Raw genomic sequence first — 14,633 nt, forward strand, 5'->3', positions numbered from 1 at the left:
TAATTGTAATGTTAAGTAGGAAAGTAGGCATAACCTTCTTAACTAATAGCAGCTCCTTTTTCAAACATTGCCAGCCTGTCTTAACAATCAATCTTCACATATCACAAGCTTGAATATGGAAAGAATGCATTAGAGCATCCATACCACAAGAGCGCTTGGAGTCTACATAAATATGGTCTTTGTTTGAGAGCTCCTCCTTCACAATGGAATCTCTAAAAACGAGCTCTAAAAAATTCATTTGTATTTTTTGAAATTAAAATAAATATTGAATTTTAAAACAAATTAAGAGTGGTACACGATGGTACACGACGGGACAGAGGATCTCATTTGAAGTAAAGACGGGCACCAACGACCTTAACAAAGATGGATGATGAGAGAGAAAGAGAGAGGTTGGTGAAGAGTTTGGTTTTGGGCGATGAGGCGGTTTCTATATATGATCGCATCTTAATTATTATGTTTCTTAATTTCTGATTATAGTTGTGATGTTTTGACCTTTTCTTTGGCTTACAAGTAGTAATAATTTAGAGTAGGTATATATCGACTGATTCTTCCTGATTATTAGAATTTTATCTTTTTTTTTTGGTTCAAATGGTTTGTGACTTTGTCTATTACTATATAACCGGTTGTTTGGGTTATAAGGAAAAAAATAGTATGAATACGTACACATGAGAGAGAGAGAGACAAAGAAACATTTTTATAGCGAGTCTTATTTTAATGCGTGTGTGTGTGTGAATATACATATATATATCATATACTATACTATGCATGAGTTCGCAAATCACAAATTAACTTGTATGTAAAAAAGAGGCGAAAAAGGAAAAATCTGAAAACGCCATTAATAAAGTTGGAAAGAATGGTTGGAGAAGCAGCAGCAGAAAAGAAACTATACGATGCTGCAACAAAGGGAGATGTCGCAACTTTCCAAGTGCTGCTGCAACAAGATCCACATCTTGTTGATGAGGTTTCATACGCACGTTCAAGAAACCTTCTACATATAGCAACGATGCGTGGACAAGTGGGCATCGTGGAAGAGGTGTTGAAGATGAACTCAGAGCTAGCTCGAGACGTTGACTCCAAAAAGTCGTCATCTCTTCACATCGCAGCTGCACAAGGGCATGCTGAAATCGCCAAAAAATTGTTATCAGTAGCTCCGGAGGCGTGCTGGTGGCGAGACTGTCATGATATGAACCCGATTCATGTTGCAGCCATGAATGGGCATGAGGAGGCGTTGAAGGTGCTGCTTGAAGTGAGTCATATACCTGCTATGGAGAGACTGCATCGCGGGCAGACTGTGTTGCACCTGTGCGTGAAACACGGTCAGCTTACGACATTGAAGGTTTTGGTGGAGAAATTGGGAGAGCTTGTGTATGCAAAGGATGACGATGGCGAGACACTCTTGCATTTGGCTGTTAGGTGCAATCAACTTGTGGTATGTATGAACCATTCAACTAACTCTTTTATTTGTTGAATTTGATATTCATGCATTATGATATGTTATGGCTCAATAGGCTTAGGTTGGGACGATCTTATTGAAATCTACATGATTGAAAAATTATGTGTTTCTCCTATTTGTTGCTGGAATTATGTAAAAAGAGCAAGCGTGGTCTTATATATATGTTCTTAAAAATATGGGGCAACGGTGACTTATACCAACTCTGAAGAAAAAACAAAATATACTGCATGTTGTACATTGCTTGTGAAACAAAGTCAACATAATAAATAATAGAGTTAATGTATGAAAATAACCATTTTACATATAGTAAAGATATAAAAAAAATTAAAAAATGTATTTTTTTTGTCCTTTATTTACAAATTAAAAACTAGATTAAAGATCAAACTTAATTTGGTTGTGAATTGCCCTTTAAATAAAGTAATTCACGACCAAATCTATTCTTCTTTATTGTGAATTTCCCCTTAAATATATGTATAGGATAATTCACAAAGAATAAGTTTGGTTGAATTACCCTTTAAATAAGGCAATTCACAATTAAATCTATATATTCTTGGTTGTAAACTATCATTTTTAAAGAACAATTCATAAATATATAAACCTATTTTTGGTTTTGAATTGAAGAATAAAATAAAAAGAGTAATTATCTTTTATTTTTATTATATTAATAACTACTCCTTTTGTCTCAATAATAACATCCCAAATATTCTTTTTGGACATTCCACTTATAATATGTCTCAATCCAAAAAAGAAAATAATTTATTTTATCTACTATCTTTATCTATCTTCTCATTTAATTACTTTATCTCTCTCTTATTTTTCTACTATAGTCTCTCCTAATTACTTTATCTATATTTTTTTAATTTGTGTGTCTCATTTTTTTGGGAACGTTATTATTGGGACGAAGAAGGGAGTAATTTTTATCTTTAATACTCCCTCCGTCCACGAAAAACATGCCACAATTTCCTTTTTCGTCCGTCCACGAAAAATATGCCACATCCATTTTTAGTAGTAGGGTCCACACTATTCCACTCACATTTAAAGTGGGACCCTTACTCCACTACCAACTTCACTCACATTTTATTAAAACCCGTGCCGAAAGCAAAGTGGCATGTTTTTCGTGGACGGAGGGAGTAATATCTTAAAATACGTATTTTACCCCTCATAAATTATGAAAGTGCAATCGATTGATAACGCTAGGTCGACTAATACATTGATGAGGATGATTCCAAATCTCAGATGGTACAATATTTGGTTGAAAGCAATAAAATAGAGAAGCTAACACCGAATTCCATGGGCAAAACGGCGCTGGATATCTCGAAAGAGTGCTCTCCACCCACAACCACCAATTCAGAGATGAAAAGGATCTTACAAAGTTTGCTAATCAAGCAGCGATCGCTGAAATCCCATCTCAAGATAAACGACATGACGATGGTGGTGGTGGTGCTGATCGCCACGATGGCGTTCCAGGCCGCCGTCAGCCCCCCCGGCGGGGTGTGGCAGGACAACACGCCGTCACACACCGCCGGAAAAGCAGTGATGGCGTCTACTCACCCGAAGATATACAAACACTTCGTTAGGGCTAACACCACGGCATTCATCTCATCCCTCGTCACAATCTTGTTCGTCACCACCAGAATGCCGGTGAGAGCAGTTCTCTTCCTCGTGGTCGCGTATTGCGCGATGTGGGTGTCGGTGGCGGCCATTGGAGTGAGCTATGGAGCTTCCTTGATCATGACCAATCCCAACCAGACAAAACCACTTGGCCATGTCGTTGCCATAGTAGTGTGTCTGTTCGTGGCGATTCTTGGATCAGTATCAGGCTACGTTGGTATGAAGGGGCTGTACATGTCGTGGAGGAGAAAGAAACAGCACCACGAAGATCTTACAATCTCGCGTTTTGCTTATCTCATCTTCCAAGAGTTAAATGTGTCGATGTCTGAAGATAGAGGGAATCGTCGTAAACTGTTTATTCGTCGCTTTTTACGAAGGTTGGATTCTTCGGAACCGGACAATCGAACCGTACAGGCCGCGTGAACTCGGAAGGCTGGGGACAGAAGAAATGATCTCACCAACTTTTTGTTGACGATCGAAGAATTATGCGGAAATAGTGAGGTTTAGGGTTTAAACCTAACCGCTCATCTTACCTCAAGTCAAAAACATTATGTATTTTATGTTGAATTATGGATGTAGCTAGAATTTTGTGTGTTGGAGCAACATTAGGTGCAGTATGTAGACAAGAGTTTGAATCGTTGATATTTTTGAAAAAATAAACATTAATTTAAAAAAAATGTCGTTAACGCCACCATTTTGTCGACCGATTTTTTGGGTGGGTCCTTAATCGAGCATTTTATAGTAGTGTCTTACACAGTCAATCTATAAAGATTGATCATGAGAATTTAATATTGTAATGTTGTTAAATACTATCGATCTTGTTATGAGGTACTCACGTGTTATATTTATTTAAATCATGAAAAAATATCATGTGTGTTATTTACTTTCTGTTACGTGTTAGGTTGAATATTATTAGCATTATTTAGTACATGAATGTTGCACAATTTGTGCTTGTGGTCATTTAGAACATTAAATTCTTTTCATTTTTGTGATTGCACATGTGTTATTTCCTAACGCAAATGGAGGAGATTTGAATTCATGGTAGACAAGAGATAGAGAGATAATAGAAACGCAGAGAGAAAAGAGAGAAAGAAGAGAATTGTATTGATGAAAAATAAATGATCGATAGTGGCAAATTTGACTTTCAGCACAAAAAAATGGCTAAATTTAAAGTTGTTTTAAGTTTACTATAACAAAGTGAATATTTTCATACATCAGACTCTTTTACAAATGTAGACCAAATATACAACTCCAATGATAGCTAAGGTGAATGCTAAGGTAAGGCTCACGGTCGCATCCCCATGAGTTGATACGTTTTTGGCAGTGATGAACATTACAGAACACACATAACTCATTGTAATAAACAGAAGCGACATCAACATTGCAAACAAGGCGAAAACTAAGACTGTCGAGTCTCGGGATTAGGGATGGCAATCTACCCGCGGGTAGCGGATATCCGCGAAAACCCGAACCTATTAGGGTGGGTTTGGATACCATTTGATATCTACGGATAGTTTCGTGGGTGCAATTCACTATCCATTTAGTTCGTGGGTATGGGTTTGGATACTTACTATCCATACCCACGAAACCCGTTTACCCGCGAAAAATACCCGCCAATTACCCGTCAATTATCCGTCAATTACCCCTCAAATATCCACAAAAAATTCTATAAAATATGGGCTTTGAATAAAATTGGTGGAAGGTGACTGGAACACATTATCCTACACTTCGCCTCATAGCTCGTGATATCATTGCTATCCCAATCACCATAGTGGCTTCCGAATAAGCTTTTAGCACTAGTGGGAGGGTTCTAAGTGAGCATCGCAGTCGTCTCAAACCAAAGCTATTAGAAGCATTAATGTGTACTCAAAATTGGCTACGAAATCAACTTGAAGGTATGTAAATTTATAATTATAATTAATCTTTTATTTCATATATCTAATGTAAATAATTGCTTATTTCATAGGTCAAGAAAAGAATGGAAGCTTTTGGACTTGTCTTGAAGATGATGAAGAAGAGTTCAATGAAGAGGGTTCTATTTCAACTGTCGAGCAACTATAGACATTGTTCTTTGTTGGATTTTATATTTTAGTTGATGAATTTGAACATTGTTCTTTGTGAATTTGAATTTAAACATTGTTCTTTGTGGATTTGAACTATGCTATTTGTGTTGATTTTTTTTCTATTAAATTTGTTGTAAATTTATATTTAAATTCTATTTCGTGGGTATCCGGCGGATAGCGGGTATCCGTCGGATAGTGAGTGACGGATACCCGTCGGATAGCGGGTTTCGCGGATACCCGACGGGTAGCGGGTATCCGCGGGTAGCGGGTTTGGATACCATTTGATATCCATGGATAGTTTTGTGGGTAACAACCACTATCCATTTAGTTCGTGGGTATGGGTATGGATAGTCACTATCCGTACCCGTCGTACCCGATTGTCATCCCTACTCGGGATGGCAGTCCGGTCAGCATGACAAGGATTGCTATGAGAGATGCTACGAAAGCTATGGTGTTTGTTAGAAATGGATATTGGGCTCATTCCTCCCTTAAAAAGGCCTTGTAAGGGAGAGGGTTGCCTCACCATATAAAGTGGCTCATGCCACTATCTCCAATCCAATGTGGGACACTTCAATACACCCCCCGCACGCGCAGCGTGGATTATCCCAAACGTCATCTGTTGACAACGATATTGGGGGGGGCCCATCATTGGATTGGGTTGGCTCTGATACCATGTTAGAAATGGATATTGGGCCCATTCCTCCCTTAAAAGGCCTTGTAAGGGAGAGGGTTGCCTCACCATATAAAGTGGCTCATGCCACTATCTCCAATCCAATGTGGGACACTTCAATAGTGTTACTGGTCAAGAAATATTTGTAGAATCCGGGATAAATATATGCCACGACGGCTTCGCCGGCTCTGTGTCCGTCCTGGTTGTCCTGCCATACGCCACTGGGGGGGTTGACGGATACCTGGAACGCCATGGAGGCTATCAGGACTAGAACCACCATTGCGGCGTCGTTCAACTTGATGGGTAACAGCTTTGATGGATCTCGCAATTTTTTCAACATGTTTTTTATTTCTGAATAGCTACTTGTGTCGGGAGGGATCTCGCGCAAGATTTGCAGCTCTGTCTTGCCCATGGAATTCGGTGTTTGCGTCGTTACTATTTTGTGATCCACCAGGTAATTTACAATCTGAGGCGTTGATATATACCATACTTTCATCACTTGAGAATTCTAACTAAATGAAATATACTCCACCATTCTCTATATTTATGCATAACATTTTTGGTAAAAAGTTGTTGATAAAACTGTGAGTGTATTAATATACCGAAGAAAGAGTCTCACATTGAGGATATTGATAATGGAGAAAATGTCTCATTAAGGATAAAACTGTCAAATTATGTGTGTGTGTAGTGTCGTCCCAAAAATAAAAAAAGTTCATATACGTAGGAGACGTATAAAAAACGAAACAAATGCATAATTTTAAGGGACGAAAAAGTATAATTTTATCACACAACTAGCTACAATGTACACATGCTAGATCGTGTTAGTATATATTAATCTTATACTTCCTCCGCCACAAAAAATAGTCATAGAAAAGAAAATACGGGTTTTAACAAAAATAGTAGAGTAAATTGTGAGAGGATAGAAAGAATCCCATGTAAAAGATAGTATTATTCATTAATGATGAAGAAAGAAGCCTACTATATATATGATAGAAAAGGTAAATAAATAGATGTATTGAGGTTAATAAGTTGTGGCGTTGTAGTGACCCGCTCTTTTATATATATATTAATTCAGTAATGCGTGTTTATTTTTCATCAGTGAATGAAACCGGTTATTATCCAGATATGAATTCAGCTTATGATCCTGAATTTATATTGTTAAAGCAGTCAATGATATTATTTCAAAGGTTATAACTGACTTAGCGAAGTCATGTTATTTATTAAGCGAGATGGAACTAGATATTGTTATTCATATTATATTTAAGTCGTAGATTATTTTCCGACTCGTGAGTTAATTAAATCTTCGGATTTAATTTAGATATTAGAACGACGAATGAATTAAATCTACTGATTTAATTTAGATTCATATTACAGTTACAGAATCACCGGGACATAAGAATATATTCCATTTATTCCCCACAATCTCATTCCCAGACTTTACAAAGTTTTACTCAAAATCAACTCCCATTTCTATATTCCTAATTACACCAACACCAAATATACAAAGAAAAGAAAAAAAGGGAAAAAGGGGAGTTGGGAACGTGAGCTGCAAGAGGGCAGCCTATTTCCACCCTTCTCATCTGCTGCCTAGTACAGCAGGAGTCAATCAGCCACCCTATGGCTGCCCCCATTCCATCTAACTCATACATCAGCCACCCTATCTCTGCATCCTTCTCCCTAGCACACTCAAGTGTGCATACCACACCCAACAACTCCCTTTTGATCCAGACCTCAGCAGCAATTAACTCTCATTTCGTTCCATTCCACACTTAACATTCTAGCAAAAACAGGAAGGACTGCACTGCTCTTCATTTGGTGCCCTGCCAAGTTCAAGGTGAGATCTTGAGTAAATTCATCCACTTCTTTCTTGGTTATCTGCATTCATTGTAGTAGCATTAAAGATTGAACCAGTTCTTGTTCCAGCTATCCTAGTGTATTTAACATCTCCTCAATCGAAGAAGTAGGAGGGAGCATACCTTCATTGTTTCCTGCCAAATCCTTACCAACTGCAATTACTGAAACAACCACACCACCACTTTAAATGACCCAACTCAAATTTAGAAATATTTAACATTACTTTTTGAAAGGTCACACCACCACTTTACACCTTTATCACACATTTCTTAATGTCCCACTTTGTGTACCACTTTCAATTTTGTTTATTTTCTTATATATTTTCTCTTCAATTTTAATTTTGTATGCTTTAGTTTAATTTTGTGATTATTAACTAGGGTTTATTCCGTCAATCCAATGTATATAATTATTTTTTATATCATTTAATGTCACTTTTATTAGCTAATAATAGGTTGATAAATTCAAAGTTATAGTATATATACTTTTTAATACACTAGCAGAAAGAATGTACGTTGTACGTGTAATTAATGTTATTTCATTTGATAATCTATTATTTTAGGAAATCTATTAATTCATTACTTTTATTAGATAATAAATAGAATTCTAATGCAATTAGAAATATACTTTTTATCATATTTATAATTTGATGTAAATATGTTTTAGTCTGAATTATTAAAATATCTATGTTTTAGTTTGAATTATTATAAAGTATTAGATCCGGTACATGTAAAAATTAAATAGAATTCTAGTGCAATAAAGAAATCTACTATTATCAAGTTTGAATTATTAAAATGCCTATGTTTTAATTTGGATTATTATAAAGTATTAGATTTATTTTATAAATTCGGAAGCCGAAGGGGGGCGAGTTGTCACACCCCAATTCTTGAAGGAATAAACTATAATCGAGGTGCGACTAAAATCATAGAAATAAACAAGGGAAGAACCTTGTGAAATTCAGATAATAGGATAAAAAGGTTGGGCAACGCCCCTTTGAATGAAGAAAGATAGAAATCAAGTGATACTAATCAATCCACAACATTCTAAACTTCAGGATCACAAGTTTGGTTTCATGCTTCTGATAACCAACGTTAAATAACATAGAGCTAGAAGTTGAGAGTCTACGCTCGATAAGAAACATAATTCAGAATTTAACATAAAGGTCTTAAGTTAGAGAAACATAAGACAAATAAGAGCTAGTGCAACAGCGGAAGACAAAATACGGAGTTGAACCCTAGCCTCAGCTCTGCCCCGTCAGCACCGACCAATCAACCTGAAAACATTTGAAAGTAATTTTGGGCTAAGTACTAATGTACTTAGTGGGCTAGCATTTTTATAAACATTTCATAATCATAAGAGCAGTTTATCCAATTATACTTGATATGACTTAGAAGGTTTTAAATTGAAATAACTTCTAAGCATGTTAAAACATTTTATTATATTGCGCGCAATTGTCACACTCCCTTTCCGTTACTCGCTGTGATCCCGGACCTTTTAGCCACCGACGGATCCATTACTCCTGCTTTACTTGAACTGAGGGCGTAACCCAGCCAAGTTCCCATTTGGGACCCAATGCTCCGAAACACATCCCGTCGAGCACCCTTATAACGCCTCATACATGATTAGTGCCCGAATGGAGATCAACCCACCGAGTCAGCTAATAGGTGTACACAATTCTCAAATAACGTGTTAGGTCAAGAGAGAACCTCGATCGATTAACTTATGCGGGCCTTAAACAGAGCAGAGTGCACAAAATATTTTATCGGATAAACAGTTTTCATTTCATTGAAACATTTAAGCTCAATAGCTAAACCATACATTTGGAAAATAAGCCCACCTGTATAGGCAATGCCTGTCGTTTATTCTTAACTCTGAATCGATATAGCAGTGCTAGTCCTCACGATACACAAAGCCTACAAGAAATCTATAATCTTAATAGGTCTCCTGAATCTAATCTTAAGTCATGGTGTATTGCTTATCATCCTATGATTCACTTAGCCGGGTTTTCAAAATTTAAATAAGTAAATAATTGAAAACTAAAATTTTGAGCTAAGAACACCAACAATATCCTTGCTCGATTTTCTTAAATAATTGAACTTATAAGTAAAACTAATTTAATCAAAATGATTTTATTTGCAAAATGGTTTATGCAAAATTAATTCATGCTTTAACTCACATAATTAAATAATTACACTTAATACATATACACATAATAATAATATTATGAAACTCAATCTTTAAAAATAATCAAAATAAATAAGTTTTGTCTAATTAAATCACCAATCAAATATGTAAGGCAATTCAATTAATAAAATTGCAGCCCATTTCGAAAATTTAAAAGGCCCAGCTTCTTTAAAAACAATCAGCCCAAACCAAGCCCCAAATAAGTAAACCCCTCTTCTTCATTAACACAACTCACGCACACACACCTCACACACGCACACACTCGGAACACACCTCATCGCCCTCTCCCTTCTCTTCCAGCGGCAGTAGCCGACGCCGGCCACGCCGCCGCCTCCCTCATCTCTCTCGACTACCCTCTGTTTCCCATTCCAGTCGCCTCCTGGACTCCCCCCTAGCTTCATCTCTCCCCCTCTCCACTCGGCCCTAAATCCCCAAATACCAGATGCCACCCCCTCGATTCCGGCGACTGCACCGCCATAGGCTGCCGCCGCCGAGCTCCAGATCCACGTCTCTGCCTCACTCTCTCCTCTACTCACTCCAGCCGGCGACAACAGTGGCGCCGAGCCACCGCCGACCGCCGCCTGCTCTCTCTCATTTCTGCCTCTCTTCTCCTCCCTCTTAACGGATCGACGACCGAGCCGTCGCTTCCGAGCCCTAATCCTCCAAATCCAGGCGCCACCCTTTCGATTCCGGCGAGCAGTAAGAGCCGCCGTCGCCTTCCCAGCAACCCCCCTGTTCTCCCTCTCGCCCTTCATTCTCTCTCCACCACCTCCTTCTTCCCCCATTCAGACTCGACAGACGGCAACCATCCAACAAAACCACCGACTCAAGCAAGAATCAGTTCAAGACTCGACTCTCACAGCAAACACACACTCAACATTCAACAGCCGAAACCAAGATTCAAGTCCAGTTCATATAAATTCTTCACTTATGTTTCATTTAATCTTTTCATCTATGTTACCAAATGTAAGAACAATATTCAGTATCTCTTTGTTTTATTTACAGTTGGTTTTATTCGTACTATGATGTTGAGCATGAATGAATAAGTAGAGGGATTGAAAGGTGAAACCTTTTTGTATGAATTCTGTTCGGTGGTTTCTGTAAAAATGGCAGATATTTGATGGTTTTCTCTGCATATGAAAGAAGAAAGAAATCTGCTGATATTAGAAAATGAATGAGAAGATTGAGACTTGAATAAACAAGAAGAATTCTTTACCGTAGAAGTTGTGTTGTTGTGGTAAAGAAGAGAAGATGAATGAGGAGGATATTTTATAGGAGCAATGATGAATAATAGAAAGTACATGGTGCATAGTTGAAGGTATGGAGTGAAAAGATTGGATGAGACATGGCAGTCGAAGCATGGGTGAAGGAGTGAATGAGGGTGAGACGTGAAAGGAGCAGTTGAGGCATGGCCATGGGGTGAGCTGCGTAGCTCTAGCTGCTGTACTTGGGTTGGGAGGGAGAATTGTCATAAAAAGAAATGGAGTTGGGTTTGGGCTACCAATTAACCTTAACTAAAAGGCCCAAATAAAAATTATCAAGCCCAACACAATTAAATAATTAAAGTCTAATATAAACTTAAACTAAATCATGTACAAATAAATACTTAATCATAGAGATAAATCACATATGATCACTTTAAATAATATGAAATGCATAATGATTTAAATGGATGAATTTTTCAAAAGATTTTGTAAATCATTTTGTTGGCATTAAAAATAAATCTATTTTATTTCTCCGGCGTAAATCGTTTAATCTAAGCTTAAAATAAATTCTAAACTTAATATAAATGGGCGGGGTGTTACACGAGTTCTGGCGAGGAAGAAGAGGATGCCGTTGCAGATTAGAAAGGTCGGTTTTTCTTGTGAAGGTAACGTTGATTTTATTAACAACGACTTCAATGTGGTGATGTGGAAGAAGAATAGAATTCTAATGCCATACATATTCTTTGGTGATGTGGAAGAGGAGATTTGGTTTATAGATATATACATGTATTTCTCCGATACTAATTAGGATTCATGCACCCATTGTTGTGTTCTTGACAACGCCGTTGTTTGAGGGGACTGTGCAGTTAGTTTCAATTAAAGCTTTCTAAAATCAAAAGAAAAGAGCAGCAGAGACGGGTACATAAAATGATGCTGAAAGATGGAATGATGCGGATGAAATCAGGATAATTATGGATAAGAACAACATTAAAAAGGAACGTGATTATAGCAGGGTAGAGGAGATTTGGTTTATAATAAATATTATAACTATATATAATATAAAATATGTAGAGGGTTAAAATAAGCAATTCACAAGTTGTCCCATAAAATGCTTAGGCTATTTTTCTATTAGTATATATTTAATTTTTTGAAATAAAAATTAAATAGTATGGTATTTCATGAGGCAAATATTAAAATAACCATTTTACCCTTTCACATAAAAACATAAAAATTATCCATTATTTTTTTAGTTTTGAATTCGAGTTTTTGTGCTCGAATTCATAATCAACACTATTTATAGTTGCGAATTCTAGTTTTAAAACTTGAATTCACAACCAAGACTATTCCTAGTTGTGAATTATAGCTTTAAAACTCGAATTTATAACCAATCTATATTCGAGGTGTGAATTCGAGTTTTAAATCTCGAATTCAAAACCAAGACAACTAATTGTTAATTTTAAACTTTTCGACTCTAAGTTTCGTTTGCAAATGAACTGATGCATTTAAATGTTTAAATATCAATTTAAACCTTGAATTATTTTTGCACAATCAATTATATCCTGAATTATTGAACATATTTTTTAAACGTTGAACTATCAATTTTGTATCAGTTGTGCCATTCATCTTTTTAGCACCGAAAATTTGATATGGCTCGCCAAATAATGTACATAAAATTATTATAGTTACTTTTTTAAAAAAAACTTATATTGTACAAAACGTCGCTTACATGCCTTACTAATTTAAAGATTGAAAAGAGATGAAAAGGTGCAAATGATGAAAATTCAGAGTGAAAATGGATGAAATTGAAATTTCAAAGAGTGAAAATGGATGAAAGGTGCAATTGATATACTCCCTCCGTCCCTCTGTATCTGAGACTCTTTCTATTTTGGGCGTCCCACTGTAAGTGAGACTCTTTCCTTTTTGGGTAAAAGTTTTTCACTTTAAACACATTTTCACTTTTTCACCTACACACAAAATACACCTTTCTTAATTCTCGTGCCCAAAAAAAATGTCTCACTTACAGTGGGACGGAGGGAGTAAAATCGATAGTTCCAAGATTTTTTAAAAAATATTTTCGATAATTTAGAAGTGGTTTAAAGTGATTTTATACATATAAATTGTGGTCTTAAAAAGTGGTTTCGAGAATGGGTGCCACTATATATGTGAACAGGCGATGGTTTATTTGGTGTCTAATTGCTCAAGATTTGCTCTACAATATTCGGATTTCCATGCATGACGTTTAAAGAGTAGTTACATATGATCTAACGATTCTAATTAACAATGTGAAACCACTTTAAATTATGTTTCTCGATCATTTTATAATTAAATCGACTAATAATACCAGTCTAGCTAATCGATCGAGCTGCACGTGATGATAAAATATACTTCCTCCGTCCCAAACGAAATGTCCTATTTCTTTTCGGCACGTAGATTAAGAAATGTGTATGAAGTAGATAAAGTGGGTTGGTGGCAATTATTTAAATATTAAGTATAGAGAGAAAGTATATTGCCAAAAAAGGAAACAAGACATTTCGTTTGGGATAGCCTAAAAAAGAAAACATGACATTTCGTTTGGGACGGAGGGAGTACTAAATTTTATGCATAATGGTCTTATTTTTCAATGACTAGTGTCTACTCTGCACTAATTAACAACTATATTTACACAAATATGTCGCTCAAAACAATACTCCTATTATTTTGAATGCATACCTACGTGACAAACATACATTAAAAAAACATATAGATTGAATCGCACGTACCTAGCTGATCCATGTCTTCGAAAACGATAAACGAGGAGAAATATTTTTAAATAGTTTCACCCTTTTTCATCATGTGATTACTTTTCTAACACTAAAATTCCTGTAACAACCATATTTTTTGTTTTTTTTGAGGCACTGTAACAACCATATTATATTCTTTAGATTGCATAATTCTACTCGTCACATGTGACTAGATTATTAGTATGGCAAATTGTATGTTTTCATACAATTACTCGTCACATGTGACTAGATTATAATTATTATTTATTTATTTTCCTTTTCATTTCTATTTTTATGTCTAAAAAGTAACTAAGCATCTGTCGACATTCGATCAGCCCAATCGTGTAAGGAGACTAGGCAGCATCTTCTCCTAGACAGGTCAACCGTTATAGCAAGTCTTATTTTAAACATTGCCAGGCTGTCTTAACAACTCTTGTCGACTTTGTGTGTGTGTGAATATACATACATATATAAAAAAAGAGGCGAAAAAGGAAAATCTGAAAACGCCATTAATAGAATTGGAAAAAATGGTTGGAGAAGCAACAGCAGAAAAGAAACTATACGATGCTGCAAGAAAGGGAGATTTATCAACATTCCAACAACTGCTGCAAGAAGATCCACATCTTGTTGATGAAGTTTCATTTGCAAGTTCAAGAAAGCTTCTACATATAGCAACAATGAGTGGGCAAATGGGCATCGTGGAAGAGGTGTTGAGGATGAACTCAGAGCTAGCTCGAGATGTTGACTCCAAAAATTCATCATCTCTTCACATTGCAGCTGCACAAGGGAATGTCGAGATCGCCAAGAAGTTGTTATCAGTAGCCCCTGAGATGTGTT

At 36.4% G+C, this 14,633-nt stretch overlaps 1 protein-coding gene across 1 annotated transcript in view; it reads left to right on the top strand.

Annotated features, from left to right (window-relative positions):
* Window positions 1-678: 678 nt before the first annotated feature.
* The window catches only part of LOC130995177 (ankyrin repeat-containing protein At5g02620-like), a gene marked incomplete in the record, with an annotated part of 23,718 nt that continues 9,763 nt past the window's right edge, over window positions 679-14,633 (top strand). Inside the window, 2 exon segments of the mRNA XM_057920330.1 lie at window positions 679-1,429; window positions 2,690-2,921. Coding sequence (XP_057776313.1) covers window positions 854-1,429; window positions 2,690-2,921 — 808 coding nt within the window.

The sequence above is a fragment of the Salvia miltiorrhiza genome, chromosome 7, assembly GCF_028751815.1.
Source record: "Salvia miltiorrhiza cultivar Shanhuang (shh) chromosome 7, IMPLAD_Smil_shh, whole genome shotgun sequence".
In the NCBI taxonomy this organism is placed as follows: Eukaryota; Viridiplantae; Streptophyta; class Magnoliopsida; order Lamiales; family Lamiaceae; genus Salvia; species Salvia miltiorrhiza.